Source organism: Phoxinus phoxinus (assembly GCF_949152265.1).
Source record: "Phoxinus phoxinus genome assembly, chromosome: 17".
Classification (NCBI taxonomy): Eukaryota; Metazoa; Chordata; class Actinopteri; order Cypriniformes; family Leuciscidae; genus Phoxinus; species Phoxinus phoxinus.
In genome coordinates, this window is record NC_136892.1 from 26,722,330 (window position 1) to 26,740,567 (window position 18,238).

General features: G+C 37.7%; 1 protein-coding gene across 5 annotated transcripts in view; it reads right to left on the bottom strand.

Annotated features, from left to right (window-relative positions):
- Positions 1–9,302: 9,302 nt before the first annotated feature.
- Positions 9,303–18,238, bottom strand: part of LOC306984621 (putative E3 ubiquitin-protein ligase HERC1) — a 65,144-nt gene continuing 56,208 nt past the window's right edge. For 4 of the 5 annotated variants that reach the window (XM_079586130.1, XM_079586129.1, XM_079586128.1 and 1 more), the window contains exons 70-78: positions 18,061–18,199; positions 16,774–16,940; positions 16,341–16,510; positions 15,250–15,415; positions 15,093–15,169; positions 13,147–13,399; positions 12,895–13,047; positions 11,339–11,644; positions 9,303–10,824 (exon numbers count right to left, since the gene is read on the bottom strand). In XM_079586130.1, coding sequence (XP_079442256.1) covers positions 10,639–10,824; positions 11,339–11,644; positions 12,895–13,047; positions 13,147–13,399; positions 15,093–15,169; positions 15,250–15,415; positions 16,341–16,510; positions 16,774–16,940; positions 18,061–18,199 — 1,617 coding nt within the window. In that variant the 3' untranslated portion in view covers positions 9,303–10,638. Of the gene's footprint in view, positions 10,825–11,338; positions 11,645–12,894; positions 13,048–13,146; positions 13,400–15,092; positions 15,170–15,249; positions 15,416–16,340; positions 16,586–16,773; positions 16,941–18,060; positions 18,200–18,238 lie in introns of all 5 variants that reach the window. The other variant, XM_079586126.1, reaches the window with a different exon arrangement.

An 18,238-nucleotide genomic window follows, 5' to 3' on the forward strand; every position in this document is an offset into this window, starting at 1 on the left:
CTGACGGTTTGCTGAGGTCAGACTCGTCATGTAAATGCGGAGGGATTCTAATGACATCACAGGAAGTGGCATTGGCTCAGATCAAAACACAAATAAAGTAATTACATTTTTTTTATTCGATATCTTTTATTTATTATAAAATAATTGATGTACATTGATTGAAGATTTCTTCTCTTAATATCAGAGGGAACAAAAGCTGTTATGTTGTTCCTCTTAATGTAGCAAATATTTTTAGTGATCTAAAACTTTCTCCACTTGCTCCACTGGGAAATTCAGGCACGCTGTGGCTTTGGGAATTAATTAGTCTAAAAGTTTCACATCAGAGATTCAGGAAACCCAAATAAAACATTTTTTACAACCTTCCCGTACTGGATCTCATGAAAAAAATAATAATATATATATAATAACTGACTTAATCACAAAAAAAATCGAGCAGAGGGTGGAACAAAGTAAAAACGGATCAGGCTAATGTTGAGTTAATCAAATACTGATTTATGAACACACAGTCTGTTTAGTTTAGATTGAGCATTTCTGTTTACATTAAACTTGGACTGAAATCCAGTTCCATTTGAATTCACAAAATACAAACAAGGAGTTACTGGATAAATAGCCACTAAACAAATCTAGATGCTAGAGTTAACTTGAGCCAGAAATTCGGGTAAGTTCAATATCAGGGATTTTCGTAGAATATTGTTTATTATTTTCCATAATTTAATATGATGATTGAGATTTCAATCACTATTTTGTCATTGTATAAAATAAAATAACACCATTTATAAACCAATTCACATGGTTGTATGATAATAATAGAATATAATTTAATTTAATATACTATAAGTTATAAGCTATACGACATTGCATTCATGTGAATTTATAATATATATATATTTTATATATTGCATATTCTTTTTAAATTTAAATGAACAGAAAATGTATAATAATAAATATGAAATTACATATATTTAAAATAATAATAATTAATCATTATCAGATATGGTTTGAAATATATTATAATACTAAAAATTAATATAATTATATAGTAATATTTACAATTTATATTTGATATAAAAATTACATGGCTGCATAATTGAATTTAATAGAATATAATATACTATAATATAACAAAACATAACCCTTCCCTTGTGAAATATTATATTTAATTTAGAAGTATTATTATATTTAAAATAAAGTGTATTAGCAATAGTTTACAGTATAAAACATAGCTACTGTAAAACATTTTTACTATATTTAATAGGCTATAGTTTTAAATATGATAATTTCATATAAATCCACAAAAAGTCATTTTGCTTTAGTATTTAGTATATGTATGTATATATATACATATATATATAAAAAAAAAATTATATATATATTTACACTTGAAACCCCTAACCTGGATGACTAAACTGTTCTAGTTTAAGAAATACCTCAGCACATTAAAAAATTAACTTTTCAAGCAACTCTCACTACCTGCTTTAGAAACCATCACAATCCAATTTTCATCACTAACAAGATAAGTGCCAAGATTATTGTCCGTCACTTTGCTGTGAACCCCAAGAAAGCAGGTGTACATGTAAACTCAATGCAGAACAAATGAGGTGAAGCCCATGTGGATGCTGACAGCTGTCATGAGGGAACAGGAGATGGAGGAGTCATTTGTCAACATCAGAAAAAGAGTGATGAATGGAGACCGAGAGGCGGGAGAGGTCAGAGCACCTGTCAATCACTACAGTCAGGGGGTGGGGCTGAACACACTGTGGGAGATTTCTCGCATTCCTCTCGGTTTCTTGCTCATAAAGCTTCGTAACGTCACCTCATGTTTGCTAATCCACCTCTTTTCATTCTCTGGGTACAGCAGATCCAGCGGGGATTAGGTGAATCAGAACCTGCACAGCCAATGAGAAGGAGAATATAATATGAGAGAGAGAGAGAGAGAGAGAGAGAGAGAGAGAGAGAGAGAGAGAGAGAGAGAGAGAGAGAGAGAGAGAGAGAGAGAGAGAGAGAGAGAGGCACAACTGCAGCCCAATCTCAATCAACACACTGGCCCCTACTGGACAGGAGAGGTACTGCAGTGTTAATTGCTTGAGCTGTGAAGCTGCTACACACTTTCATTATTTATGTGTGTATGTATTTATCTGTGATGTTCAAATCAAGAACTAAGACACACTAATAGTGGCAATATATATATAAAAGGTGGCAAACTGTAATAATCACACATAATATTTGATATAGGCTAAACATTATGAGCGATGACTGTTTGCCACCTCTTTTTTTCAAGAACAGTGAGCAGCTTCCTTCGTTGCTATGACTTATCAGGGTCATGCAGAAAAATAAACATACATAAAAGTCATATATATATATTGACGCTTATATTGCATATTCGGAAAATTAACTATAAGATAATATATTGTACAGATTCATAGCACTGTAGTAGGTGATATTCTGATAAGCAGGATGAAATATGATGCTGATATATTCTAAAACAAATAAATCATCAACCACCAAATTAATATATACACAGTGTCTATTTCCGGCCCTCTGTGCATTCTTGCCGCCGCGGCTCTATGAATAAAATAAGGAGTTCATTATGCATTCTGTGGGAATATCTTAACAGTTCTCACCAGGAGAGGCGACAGGAGTCATAAATCTGCACGGTCAGATCTCAGACACACACACACACACACACACAACAAACAGTATCTATGTATATAAACTTCTGAGAGACAAGGAAAATTTTACAAAAAGAAACAAATATTAAGAAAATAATATGCAGTAGACCCAAACAATTGGTGTGGCAGCAAGACAACCACTCTTAATAACTTGTATATTAGTGTATTGTAACAAGCCATAAAAAAAAACGCTTTTTGAAGCAATTTAAATCTATTTATTTGGCTATCCTCCTAACTATGAACAATTAAATGGCTTTTTTTTTTTTTTTTTACCATTTACAACCTTCAGATCGGACCAGTCGAGAGCAACTGCTGAAGATTATCCGATACATTATTAGTTAATTTATGTATGAATTTCTGGTGTGCTCACACAGCCGCATGATCCACTGGTGCACAACACCAAGAGCAGCCATCATCACATTCCCACAGATCAAGAGTGACATGCACACACACATGCAGTTGACTCTCAGTGTACGGGTCAGTTATGATGCATCCACTGTAAAAGCTGAACTCAGTTTCTTACAGTGCATGAAGCAGAACAGATGCAAGACTTCACTTATGTACTTCAGCATGTACAAGATTTTCCATTATAACACTGATACAGTCGTATGTTTATTATGCAAATGCATGTTATCTGAGTGCTCTTGTACATGCTGCAGTGGTGAGCATGTCTGTGACTGCGTGTGGCAGAGATGATGATGATGCATCCAATATTTCACAGCATCATCTGCAGCAAGCAAACATTAGCTTATGTGACCGCAGAGAGTATCAAATCACCTGCGTCACAGCCGGCTGTGTTGCCTTGGAAACAAAGGGAGTGATGATGTCACAAAGACATCACAATTCACATAGTGACCGCTCGAGCACCATCCAGTTGTGGCCTCTTTTTTTTAATCACAACTTCAGGACGGACAGAACAAAATGACAAATGCATTTGTTATAATCAACCAACCACATAATCCTCTTCATCTGTGCAAATGAAATAAAATGCAAATAAACTAGTTTGGTGGAGAGGGAACCTAACGGTAAAGGTCCAGCAATGCAGAAAGCACGGTAAACTTGACCAAGAGCTCTTCTGCAGTTCTTCAGTACTCAAACAAATGTACTTATTTAGCCGCAACTTATTTTTCCTTCCAAGATTCAATACCACCTTTACAAAAAGTACAAAGGCAGTACCATGAGATGGGAATACATTGGTAGAGTATGATTATCAAAAATGAAATTTCATTTAATTTTGGATACAACGATCATGGTAGCAGCATTCTTTGCAGTCCCTTGTAGATCCAGTGATCCACCTAAATGTTAAAAGGATAATATTCATGTACCATATATGTAGTGGGGACGAACGGACGGACAAATAGATAATAGACAGAATGGACAGACGGACGGATATATATATATAGACAGACAGATCAAATGGTAATAATAAAGACAGATTTGAACAACAGGTAGAACGATAAACGTTCTGATCGATAGAGATGGATGGAAGGATGGATAGATAGATACAGACAGACAGATTGATAGAACGATAAAATGATAAACGATAGAGTGATAAATGACAGACAGAACGATAGACAGACATACAGATAATATACAGAACGATAGAATAATAAACGATAGATATATAGATCCAATGAACGACAGATAGAATGATAAACGATAGGACAGAGACAGACAGACAGACAGACAGATAGAAGGATAGATAGATAGATAGATAGATAGACGATAGAAGGACAGACAGATAGATAGATAGATAGATAGATAGATAGATAGATAATTTGCATCTATCAATCCCAGATAGCTGTGATGAGCTCCTTCTAAATACAGTATATGGTCACATGACAAATATTACCACTGACACATCTTACTCCACTAATACTGTATTTGCATAATTTTTTTACTCTATGCTAAACTCTAACGTGGATCCTGTAGTTGTATGGGTTATAAATGACTCTGATATGCTAGAGTGAACTCATTTCTCTCATCTATATAAATGGGAACTCACCCACTTCTGTTTCCCCATTCCACTGCTTTACGTTACATGGCCTCTCTCAGGCAAACATGTGGGGCTGACTGCCGTGCCGAGTGGGTTACATCACAGATTTGATTCAGACACCCTAATGTAACTACTTTTTCTTTCTTTCTTTCTCATTCCTGGTCTTTCTTTCCATGCAGTTCTTGCTCAGCAGGAATATTTTGGTTTGACATTCTCCAATGCCCTTTCTAAATTTGTGCGCTCTGCCCATGATAGATGAATGACCCTATAAAAACAGCCCTGGGCTGACGACTCCACCGTCCCTGGACCAGCTGCAAGGCTGCTGACTGCGGCGGGAATCTCTCACAGGTACATGCAGAAAACAGATGCCTAATAAGGTCAGCCAACAGAACGCTTTCCCTCTCCAAACAAACATTCCTGAGGAATGGGATTCATGGATGCTGATTCAGCAATCAGGGCATACACAAGTCACAGCGATAGCGGTACAATTAGTAGTTGTGCAGGGTCATCAATTAACCAATAAGATTAACTGAACTTATTAAAAACACTAAAGATGGATTAACGACAGAACTGGTCAGCTATTTCAACACCCTTATCTGAAATGTTCAGGTACTTCCCAAGTAGTGTCAGGTTCAGATAACAGCATTCCAGGAATGTCTCATGCATAAATCCTTTACCTTCGTTGGCATAAATTGCACTAAAGTAAATTGCAATTAATTACAAATAAAAACAAAGGCTTTCTTTTTAATTGCAAAATTGCCCAACTGTATACACAAAGTAAGAAGGCGGAACTTTTATTCTCGCTGTATTATTGTTGTCGTGGAGATGCTGTGTTTTTCGTTGCAATCTACTTAGTTTGGCCTTCCAAAAGAGGACACAGTGTATAAAACAGTGCTTAAGCTTTATTTACAACACTGTTCCAGAACAGTACAACAAAAATATTTGACTGTATGCTGCGCATTTTTTGGAGGACTGTTTCCAGAACCTGCAAGAGTACAAGGCCGTCTGTGCACAAAGGATTCTAAAAAGTGGGGCAATTCCATCTTTGCAAGTAACGTTACAGTCTGGCGCTTCTGACATAAACAATAATGTGCGGTATGTGTAAAATAATAATTATTTTTCCCCCCTAAAACCTCGTAAACACATTGCATTAAACCAAATACACAAAATAATGTTCTTTTTAGAACCATCGTATGACCCCTTTAAAAAACTGATAGACTTTCCCCTATTGGCTTGGACTGGATTAAACTCTTCCCAGGGTTTAAAAAAAAATTACTGAGTCAGCACACCATTATAGCTGCACTTATTATAGTTGGTACACAACAGACCAATTAAAACATGACTCGTGTTTTAAAGTTATAACTAGCCTAAACGTCCAAAACCCCTCTTTGACAAGCACCCACGAAACCCTAAGCATAATGGAATTATGGAATGTAGTTGGAATTAGATTTCACCGACCTGCTGAGGCATGGACTCTACAAGACCTTGAAAGGCCCACTGAAGTATCTTGGAACACGCAGCTTTGTATGATGTGTTGACAATTTCCACTGAAACAGGAAGGTAAGGCGGGACATATTGAATGGCTCCTCCCCCTTTTCAGATAGCCAATAGCGTTTAGTTTACCACACAGACTGCAAGTCGTACTTTACAGCACCATGGAAGCGAATCCGAGCACTGATACGTTGGATTCAATAGTAGAGGTGTGAATAAATTCTAGCCATTTTATTCTTAACCAACGTACAGTTGGAAAACAGAATAAAACTCGAGCAACTGAACACACATCTCCAACCCATATAGCTCCGTGACGTGTCAACGGTCACTTTGGCCAGGTGGTATTTATAGCATAGGGGGCGGGATGCTTTAGATTCTAGAGAGCATTTGATTGGACAGAAGATGCGAGTCCGCAGATCATGGATCATAAAAATCCATGATCCATTTTAGCGGAAGTGAGAGACTGTAAGTTCTGAATGCTTTTATCTCCTAAATGCAATTTTTTGTCATTGATTTGGAACACACCAGGTTATTCATAACCTAAAGGCTAACTTGTTCATACTAAAAGCTAAACTTACATTTTGATTTCAGGGGGCCTTTCTGGCACCAAGCCTTTAGCAGCAGATCCTTCAAGTCCTGTGCAAGGTGGAGACGCTTGTGGATCGAACTTGTTGGTCCGGCACATCCGACAGATACTCAATTGGATTGAGATCTGGGGAATTTGGAGGCCAGGGTAACACCTTGAACTCTTCATCATGTTCCTCAAACCATTCCTGAACAATGTGTGCAGTGTGCATTATCCTGCTGAAAGAAGCCACTTCCACCAGGAAACACCATTGTCATGAAGCGGTGTAACTGGTCTGCAACCATGTTTAGGTAGGTGGCACGTGTCAAATTTACATCCACATGAATGGCCGGACCCAAGGTTTACCAGCAGAACATTGCACAGAGCATCTCATCGAACCAGATAACATTCTTCCACTGCTCCAAGGTCCAGTTCCATGTGCTTTGTTTTTTTGGAAAGTTGAATCATTGCTTGGTTTAATATAAATAAAGACTGGTTTGCCTCAACAAACACCAATGCTGGTTAGGCTGTTGCTGGAACATTGCTGGAACTAGCATTGTATGGACCAGATTGTATGTTATTAGTCAAAAGTCTGGCTACCTCCAAATTTGTTGATCTGAACACTGAAGAGCTTCACATAACAGTAAGTTAAGATCGTAAGTCCATGTCATCAGCAGAAGAGATGATGATTGCGACTCTTCAGGATGGCATGAACACAAGCACTCCAACACATCAAAGCAGTTGAGATCAGCGTCTCCCCCTCCTCTTTTCTCACTCCCTTTGATCCTCTCAGTCATCAGTGGCGGGTTTCACTTCCTCCCATAATTCATTGGAGCAAGTCAAGGATGCTCATTATCACAATCGCTTTCCTCTTGTCTCAGAGGACGGGTGGCATGCACAATTTATCAAAATGATAGCATCTCCAGAGGGGAACGAAATGCACCTCTTTGTGCTAACGGTGGTCTGCAACTTTAGATCGGTTTGGCCCCTTCTGCCCGCGTTTTCCACCACATTTAGCTTGATTGTACCACTTCAATACTTAGGGTAATCTGATTAGGTTTTGTTATTGGATGCATATAAAGAAAGATGGAGATAAATGATTTGTTTGTCTGAAAACAGGATTGTAATTGAGTAAAGAAACTAAAAATAAGCTCGTGCTCAACTGAATTATCGCAGCATGATAAGACAGAGCTCAGCTTGATTCCGTGAGGTCATCCGATAGACCCTGCTGCTAATTGAATATAGCGTACAGTCAGTGGCAGGGGGCATTTTTACAACCCCATTTGTCCAAAAAAACATGGGAGGATGGAATCTGTAGAAATCTCATATACATTACTTAATTATCTATTGTGAAACAACAGTAGAAAAATGTTTTACACTTTGAAGGGGATTTTTTTGTGTATACTGTATGTCTACAGCTAGCTAAAACATACAATACGCAAGTACATAATTTGGTTTGATTGCAATTCACAAGCTTCCGATATCATTTAGTGTTGATTCAGATTCACTTATGTATGTCAGTTATAATGTCCATTTTGCTTGCATATAAAAGACATTCTCTCTTTGGTTATTCTTTGCTATTCAAAAGTTTGGGGTCAGAACGTTTTTTTTTTTTTTTATGTTTTGTCTCTTATGCTCACCATTGCTTCATTTATTTGATAAAAAATACAGTAAAACTAGTATTGTAAAATGTTATTCCAATTTAAAATATCTGCTTTTTCTTTTCAAATTAATATAATACAAACAAAAAAATTTTTTTTAATGTAATTTACGCATGATCTTTCAGAAATCATTCTAATATGCTGATTTGATGCTCAAGTAACTTTTCTTATTTTTTTATCAAATTTGAAAGCAGCTGTGCTGTTTAATATTTAGTGGAAAACATGATATTTTTTTCATGATATTCTTTGATGAATAAACTTCAGAACAACAGCATTTATTTGAAATATTAATCTTTTTAGTCATTACAAAATTCTAATGTCATTTAAAATATTTGAAAGAACAAATGTATGTGTCCTTGCTGGATAAAAGTATTAATTTCTTTTTAATGTTACTGACCCCAGACTTTTGAACGGTACTAATAGTATTCAATACTACAGATACAACCAAATATTCAAGAATATACTAAAAATATTAATTTCATTCAAAACAATTGACTCCAAACTTTTGAATGGTAGTCTATTCCTTAATATAAATATGATTCATAAGAATCATGTTTCAAGAAACAAAATTGGTCTACACTGCATGATCAAAATAGTTAGTGAATCAGACAACACAGCTCAACCCATTTGTTTTTGAACTTGAGTTGTGTTTCAAACACATCTTTTCTGTGTGTATATTACATACTGTATATGTATAGCATGCAACTTCCAATCCTTTGGATGAGTAGACTTCTTCAGAGAGGAACTGCAAGGTTTTTTCCCTTTGTCTTGTCTTTGGAAAGGAGAGACTCTGATTGCACTAGAATATCTGGAATATAAACAGAAAATCATGGCACACATAAACAAAAACTAGCCTGTGCATAATCAGAAAGAAACACATTTACAATCAAATTTAAATGACTTACCAAGCTGACACAAAAGTCTGTACACAAAATTTAATTTACAGTACAGTGCATTTTCCATCTGAGAGGCCATCGTCAGAATATATCATACAGTTTAAGTAGACTTTTGTTTTAATCATTCTCGTTTTATGGCTTAATCTAAAATTTAAGCATCTTAAAATGCCACCATATCGTAGCCTAATGAAACAGCCTTAAAGAAATCTTTCGTTGTTCAAGTTAGTTCTGGATATTTATATCAGTAGTGGCTCAGGGTGAGAGAATATCTAGATAAAGGAGTCTGGAATCTGTAAATATTGTAGTGAATAAGATTTTCCTCTAATGCTAAAGCGTTAGGTAATGCATACAGGTCTAAAGTGCAAAACAGCGCAACAGCCGCATTAGTCCTCATTCTTCTCTCTTCCAACACAAAAAGCTCACTCAGATAAATATTTTTCTTGAGGGAAAAAAACAAACAATAATTTAGCAATACTGTAAACCACCGCATACAGAAGTAGGAGGGACTCCCCTCTGTCAAACGCATGTTCACCACATGAGTAAAAACAGTCAAAATATGTTTTACATCCAGCACTGAGGCATAGAAGCCCCGAAACACATAATAACACTGATGATCAATCAGCATAGCGTAACAAACCAGAACTCTTGCTCTGTGAGAATGCACAGACGTACACAAAAGTCACCAAACGTCTCCACACGCTGTTTCACAGTTGCAAAAGAAGGCTAAAATTCATTAAACCCTATATAATGTACAGCATCAGTACAGTATTTGGCAAATAAAAGTTGAGTGCACACGTGCATGGCATTTGCAAGTATACATTCATTTAAGATACAAGCTAGCTCCATACAAACGCCCCGACGACGTTTGCTCTGAGGCTCGTTTCCCTCCTCCACTGAGTCAGAAGGTATCGCGTATAGTACAGTACAGTACAGTAGTTTAAAAGCCTTTGGCATAAACTGGGACGGGAAGCTAGCTGCCAAGTGCTCACCGACAAACCCACCCCAGTTTCTGTCGCTAGCGCCAAGAGAAACCTCGCGACCAATCTAGGCACAAGAGCTTGTAATTGTGTCGTAATATTTTTTAGAAATTCGTTTTTAGGAAGCAACATTCAGAGACACGAATGATATTGACAACGATATAGACAAATGAATTGCTTAAATATCCTCCCTTTGACCAGGTGGAAGAACTGGCGTCTGCAGTGCATTCTGGGTACTGCAGAGAGTACGTACGTGAGGCTTTATGACTGAGAATTGTATTGCATGTATGAGGAAGAAGTGCAGCCGGAGACATTTATAAGATTGTTATTGTGTTGTTTTTGTGCTTTGTAGCGTGACGGCGTCTGTTTTTGCGAGCACCGCATCAGTACTCCGTGTCAGAGCCGTCTGCTGGGTCGGTGTTGCGGGACAGCATGTAGTTGTCCATGTCTATGGAGGGGCAGTTGTGAATGGAATAGCGCAGGCGCTCAGCTAATATGGCCTGGCTTGTGTAGGGAGGAAGGCGGAGCTGAAAGAAGCACGTCTGGGCCGTAGGAAGGCCGTTCATTGGCTGTTGAGAGAACATAAAGAGAAAGTAAAGACACAATGCACGTACTGCTATTAGGCATGGGAAGTACATACTACAGTGTGCTGACAATGCCTTCCAGACACCTTTAATCAGCCAGGCTGAGTAATCATAGGCCGATAACTTCTCTTTTAGTTACCAAATCTACTGACTGAATTTAATTCAAATAAATGCCGTTTTTTTATTATTTCTATTCATCAAATAATCTTTATAAAAATCAGCAAATTAGATTTCGATTTCAGAAGGATCATGTGACCCTGATGGTAAAGCTGAATTGTCAGCATCATTACTCCAGTTTTCACAGGAATACATTTTATTTTAAATTATATTCAAGTAGTTAAAAATCATAATTTTATCGAATAAATACATGCATACACTTATTTCAAAAACATTTACAAATTTTACTGACCCCAAATTTTACATAAATAAATATATAAATATATCTATATATATATTAATAAAATATTGAAATATTTGAAAACATTTGTTGTGGCCTTACCCGATCAACTTTGATGATCTGAAACTTCTGTGTGATGTCTGCCGGATTGGACGGCAGTCTGGAGCGTCCGGACACAAAGCGCAGGAACAGGACTCTCTCCTCATTGGTGAATTCCTCGAGGCTCTGCCACAGCCAGCCAATGAGTTGGTGGCTGTCGGTAACATCACGGTATCGTACCACCTTCTTCAGCATCTCCACAGAGACCTCGGGCAGGCCACAAACCAGCTGTTCCAGCTGCCGAGCCGTGAGCAGGGAGAGCAACGGGACTGGGATGATGGAGGACATGCCCTCCCTCACTGCTGCCACCTACATAAACACAGATGCACACATGCTGCGTTAACACTGCTTATGTTCTGTTGGCATGCAAGATCAGTTTACTGGCATTATTGTACACTGCAGAGCCACTAACACTGCTTGATGTGGCATTAGTTGTTTTCATTTACCTCTACAATAGAGAGAGTCAATCTTTGAGTTGTTTGGCTTTTGGTTCATGTCTGTTAGCTTGGAGATCATCTATATGCTAATATGCTCCAAATGTTGACAAATTCCCTTTGAGCAGAAAAGTGCACTGAAAATGTAGACATTTCCGGGAAAACAGACTAAAATACTGATGATTCACAGGTGTATGCACACTTTTGTACATAAAAATACTACACCATTATGAAAGGACTAATAAAGTTCCTCCATTGACAACCATTGCAAAGCTATTGTGCATTCTGACTAATACAATGTCATATTATATTATTTCATAATATTTGTAATGAGAAGCGTTTAATGGCACCCTGCAGTTTTATGCCAAAATAAAAGCTTGATGGTTTAACATTTGAATGAAGACATAAAATAACAACTGTAAAATGGAAATACTAATATGTATTATTAATAATTAATTAATGTTGATTATATTAAGTATTAATTTATATGAGTTTGTTATTATTTTTTATCAATTACTAGATTGTATTTTACAGTGAAATAGTATTACAATAGTAATATATTTCTAATAGTTTAAAAAAATAATAATAACAGATCATAATAAAATCACATTATTATTATTATTATTATTATCATCATTTTCAGTTATATTGATTTAAATATTACAATATGTTGTTTTTTTTGGGCCAAATTGTCCAGCCCTACAAACCTTTAAAATAATAACATTTAAAACTTTTTCACACATTTTTCATTTTTATCAGAAAAATCACATATACCCCCCCCCCCCCCACCCCCCCCACCCCACACACACAAATAGTTCAGACCTAGATAATTCCCAACATACGATTATCTGATTATTTTAATCATGTCACTTTTTCAAACTTATGATTTAACAAATGATTTAATTATCATCATGGGGCGTCTCAATATGGCAGTATGCAAATCATGCAGTACAATTCTTCTAAAACTTCCTATGGTGTTTCATGGAGAGAGAAAAAAAACCCCATATGGGTTTGGAACAATAACGGCAGAATTTCCATTTTTGGATGAATTGTGGCTTTAATTGAGAATTTAGTGAATATAATCCCATTCTGTAATTCCAAAGTGTCCAAAAGAGAGGCAGATACCTGTCTGTCCATCTCATGAAGTCTGTAGTGCAGGGCTCTCTCCACATAATCGTTCCTGTTGGAGAATGTCAGGGGGAAGTTATGCCCACCAGGAATCACTGGAACCAATGTGCCATCAGCACTGTGAGCCACAAACGAGTCCAGAGGGATCATCTAGAAATCCACAAAAAAGACCAGACAGTGAGCAAGTGAAGCGTTTGATGTCTGAATGGGTGATCTCTACTAGTCTCTCAGGAGGACTGTATGGCTCACCACTGTGAAGTTCTCTTCATTGATCGCGCTGTTGTCCAGGTGTAAGATGCCCTGAAGTGAGCGGTACGTGAGCAGGTCCACCTCCTCCAGGTCGCCGGCTCCCAGAGGAATGCAGCACATTTGTTTCCACACCCACGGCGCCAGGTGCAGATCCAAGGGCTTTTTGGTTCGAATGGCCACCGCCATTAGGATCCCCAAGAAGCGAAACTGCACCATGTGATCATCTGAGACTGCTGCTGGGCTCAGCAAGAACCTGTCCAGACAATGGAGGTTAGCAGAAAAACAGTCTCTTTCCCCCCCCCAATACAGTGCTGCAGGGATGACGTATTTTTGGAAGCCAAAACCCAGAAACAAGTTAGCATTTTAGCACTACCGGTTTCAGCATCCTGGGCTTTTTTATATCTCTTTAATGGTGGTTATGTTTAAGTTATTTGACCGTGGTGTAGTTTGTTTATAGCTTAAAGGGCACCTATTATGGAATTTTGAAATGTACCTTTCATGTAGTGTGTAACATAGATCTAAGTGAACAAAAACATCCTGCAAAGTTTGAAATATGAAAGTGCACCGTATATAAAGTTATTGTCTTTCAAAAGTAAGAGTCGACTCTGAGTCATTTTTATGAATCGTTAGAAGACCGAAGCTTTTTCTCTGACTAGATGACGTCAACTTGTCAAGTTATTTGAATACGACACGCCCACTTATTGCGCTCCAAGGCCAGGGAAAATATCATGGCGAGGAGACGCTGTGTTCTGAAGTGCGACTCAAAAGCAAACTTTTTTCATCTGCCCAAGGAGGAGCATTTGAAGACTAAGTGGCTACAATTCATATATACAACTATACCACAGAAGTATAGTCCGAGCCTTGTGCTTTGCTCGCGCCATTTTCAAGACGATTGCTTTACCAACTTAAATGCAATCAAACTTGGATTCGCGAGCTGGCTGATATTGAAGGAAGGTTCAGTTCCAAGTGTATTTGCATCAGCTTCCTCCTCCGTATATCACAACCTGTAAGTGTTATTAATAATTTTTTGCTTTTATGTTTTATGTAGCATGCTTAATAATTATTTTGTTTGTTGTGTAAGCACCGTTTAGCTTCTAGGTCTTCAATGACAATTGAATTGAGATATGTGTAGTGTTTGTCGTTGTTTTCGGAGTTGTCTTAAAGAATAGAGTAATACCTCGTAGTACCGTAACTACATTTTATTTTTTTTATTTTTGTAAAAACGTTATGTTTATGCATCGGGCTAACGCAAACAAAGACTGGTTGTGCTTTTACAATATGAACTCTGGGCTATGCTCGCTAACATAACATTACATGCTTTATCTTATTTTTAGTTTTTTACTACAAACTACAAAGCAATGGACTATAATAATTATTATAACACAATTTAATTGATAAAAGCATCATTGTACTCCGTGTTAAACAATAAGTATTATCTCTGTAAACACTGCTGGGTCATCTGACCAATCAACGCAGATTAGCGTCGCGCAAAGGAGGGGTTTGAAAAATGAGTCGTTGAACGATTCATTTGGGAGTCGGTGAGCAAATCAGGTAAAAATAAATGCATATTATACGACAACAAAAGTGTTTTTTGTCATTGCATGCATGTAAAACTGTTGTTGGGGACTCCCTAAACAACATTAGGAACATTTTAAACGTCATAATAGGTGCCCTTTAGCTTAACTTTTTACTTCTGTCGATTGTATTCAGGCTAGTTGCGTACATTTGTGAAGATTATCGAAATTAACAAAACATGTAAGAATCATTAACTTTTGTCGGTCACAGAGCTTATTTTCTAAATTAGTCCAAAAGCCAATGGAAAAAAAACAATTGGGTTTTTGTCGAGGGAATCAGGGTGATGCGAACTTCTGATTCGGTCTACAAACCCATCATCACTGCAGCACTCCATTACATTCTGCTTACACATCTCAGTGTCTACAACGTACCGGTCCGTGTTACTACCAACATCTGCAGTGCTGTTAGGAGTGTGAATAAGAAGGTCGACCACACCAGACTGCAACTCCTGGGAAAAGAGAATTCGGTTTTGAATGCATGAATAGAGTAAAATGCGACCCCCTGGCTGGATGTTGGAGTTGGAGTTACCTGGCACATCTCAGTGATGGTGTCATCAAACACGCCCCCGGCGTCATCCGCCCCCTCTCCAACCAACTTCACCTTCCATGCTCTGGAGGGCAGACGCAGCTCAGTAGGGTTCAGGTTCACCACCTGCTTGGCGATCTGCACGAAAATGGGCTTGCTAGAGCGCCCCCTGTGAATTTGGCAAAAACAAATCTTTAGCTAAAAACATGAACATTATCAACTATCCGTCTATGCATTCTCTAATAGTGTTGTCAAAAGTACCGACTTTGGTACCAATTGGATACTGAAATTTTAAAATACTATACTAAATACTAAAAATAGATACTAGCATTTCCCTCTAGCATTTTGAGCGCTGTTAAACGGATTCTTTAACACCTCTGGTTGACCATTGCGTTCACGCGCTCAGCATTATGTTTCTGATTGGCCATTGCGTTCAAGCGCCCAACATCTATGTCTGTGATTGGCCATTGCGTTCAAGCGCCCAACATCTATGTCTGTGATTGGCCATTGCGTTCAAGCGCCCAACATGTATGTCTCTGATTGGTCATTGTGTTCATGCACTCAAAATCTATGTCTGTGATTGGTCATTGTGTTCATGCGCTCAACATCTATGTCTGTGATTGGTCATTGTGTTCATGCGCTCAACATCTATGTCTGTGATTGGTCATTGTGTTCATGCGCTCAACATCTATGTCTGTGATTGGTCATTGTGTTCATGCGCTCAACATCTATGTCTGTGATTGGTACCAAAGTCGGTACTTTTGACAACACTATTCTCTACACTTCCTGTGTTTCTCTAATCTAGTGGTTCTCAAACTTTTGACTCCAAGGCCTCCTATTGTCCACAATAATATTGTGGCCTCATGGTTTCATGTTTTTGTGATTTAATGGATAAAAAATTAAGGATATTATTAAATTTTCTAATTTCTATCCGAAACAATATTTCTGAACTTGGAAAAACTAAAAAACTAGAAAAATAAAAAAAATCCATGGAGCTCTAAGATTTAAATTTACAAGACATTTCCAGGTCTAAAATTACACTTTTAAAAGTATATCCAGGTTTTTCACAATTTCGGTTTAAATTATTCCTGCACCTGGTGGAGATCCGTTTGACTGTGATCTGTGGGCCGTAGGTCTTTCCTTGTGTCATGGTTCTGCCGATAGTGCGAACGAGAGGAAGAGTGTTGACTTTCGGAGACAGGAGGCCTCGGAGTTGGCCTTGTACGATGGCAGCGGTACCTGAGCTGTAGCGAGAAGCATTCACCTGGAAACCAGCCAGAGAGTTACCATGGTCAGACAAAACCCTTGCTCGGATATCGAGCGACAGAGACCTATTAGTCTGGAGGTAAAAAACAGGAATCGTAACAACACTTTCACACTGGACACAAATTCAGCTGAGCTTAGAAAATGATGAAAGGTTCTTGGCAGGAAGTCAGAGTACAGTTTCTTTCCAGTGAAACAGCAGGCACTGCTGTGATTAATATGAATGTGTGAGTGTGTTTATGTTTTATTATTGATTATGTGTACCTGACAGTGAGGGTCGAGGTTCAGAAGCCTCCAGGACTTGTACATGAGATCAGAGAAGTGGTACAGAACTCTGAGACGGGTGTTTAGCACTTCAGAGCTGCAGTCTTTAAGGGCGTTATACTGCGGGGGCACGGACTGAGGCAAACCCAGCTGAATCCCTGAACAACCTGCAAAATACAGAGTCAGAGTTGTTGACATGAGATGCAAAAACAAATCTCACATCCAACTGCTGAGGAACTGATCCTAGAACAGTACGGTTCACTGATAAGGTCAGAAACTATGGAGATAATGCCGAATTATGCCAGGATTCAGCAGAAAAAAGATTTCCATACATTTGTAGAGATAAAAAAAACAAAAAACAAAAAAACAGTTCTAGTCAATTTAATATGTCAGAGGCAAGCATATCTATAAAGTTTTAGGTCAGTAAGATTTTTAAAGTTTATGATTTGAGTAAATTGACTATTTAAAATCACTGTTTTCTATTTGAAAATATGTTAAAATCTAGACTTCAGAGTCACATGATCCTTCAGAAATCATTCGAATGTGCTGATTTGGTGCTTAAGAAAAAAACTTTTTTTTGAGGAAAATGTGAAATTATTTGTGATAATATTTTTTTAAAGATACTTTGATGAAAAGTTTTTCAGAACAGCATTTTTCAGCAGTGCTTAACAAATATATTAAACCACCGACCAATGTTTAGGTTTGTGCCACAGCTGCCCTAAACTAACAGTATTGGTGATAACCAAAATATTTGTTTATGTTTCTGTAATGGTTAATCCACCAGTATGTGTAAGCTCTTCAGTCTTCAGTCACTTAACTCAAAGTGAACAAATTTGGGATTTAGTGGATTCAAAGATATATCGCACAAAAGTTTCAGCAAAAGTATGTGGGAACAACTAGAAACCACTTGGAAGTCAATAACAACAGAGACTGTGGAAAAGTACTGTACATAAAAACAATGCCAGAAACAATGCAAGCTGTTATCAAGGCCAAAGGATGCCATACAAAATAAGTATATATATTGGATGGATGGATGGAATATACATAAAATGATTGACCCAAAACATTTGTATATTTACTGTTTATTGTATACAGTATATTGAAACTGGATTTTGTTGATTTGCATGATGTTTTCGGGCCTGAAAACCAATTATTTTCATTTTAAAAAGGTGCTAGTTGTGTGTTGCATATGAGTGAATGTCTTCCCATGAGGAGCGTTCCAAAAAGTTTACTTATGAGGTTCCAACCCAGCTCACAAGGATTTGTTTCCAAGCCTGTGGTGTGTACCTGATGCTCTGGTTGACAGAGCCGGTGTGGTCCAGGCCGAGGTATGACAGCGTCCAGCAGAGATCTGCCTGATGTTCTTGCCCTGTAGAACAGTAACTAGAGCGGGCTCTTTGACAGGATTGGAATGGCCCAGACCCAGCTGCAATGTACACATAGAAGACATAAGCTCAACTAAATA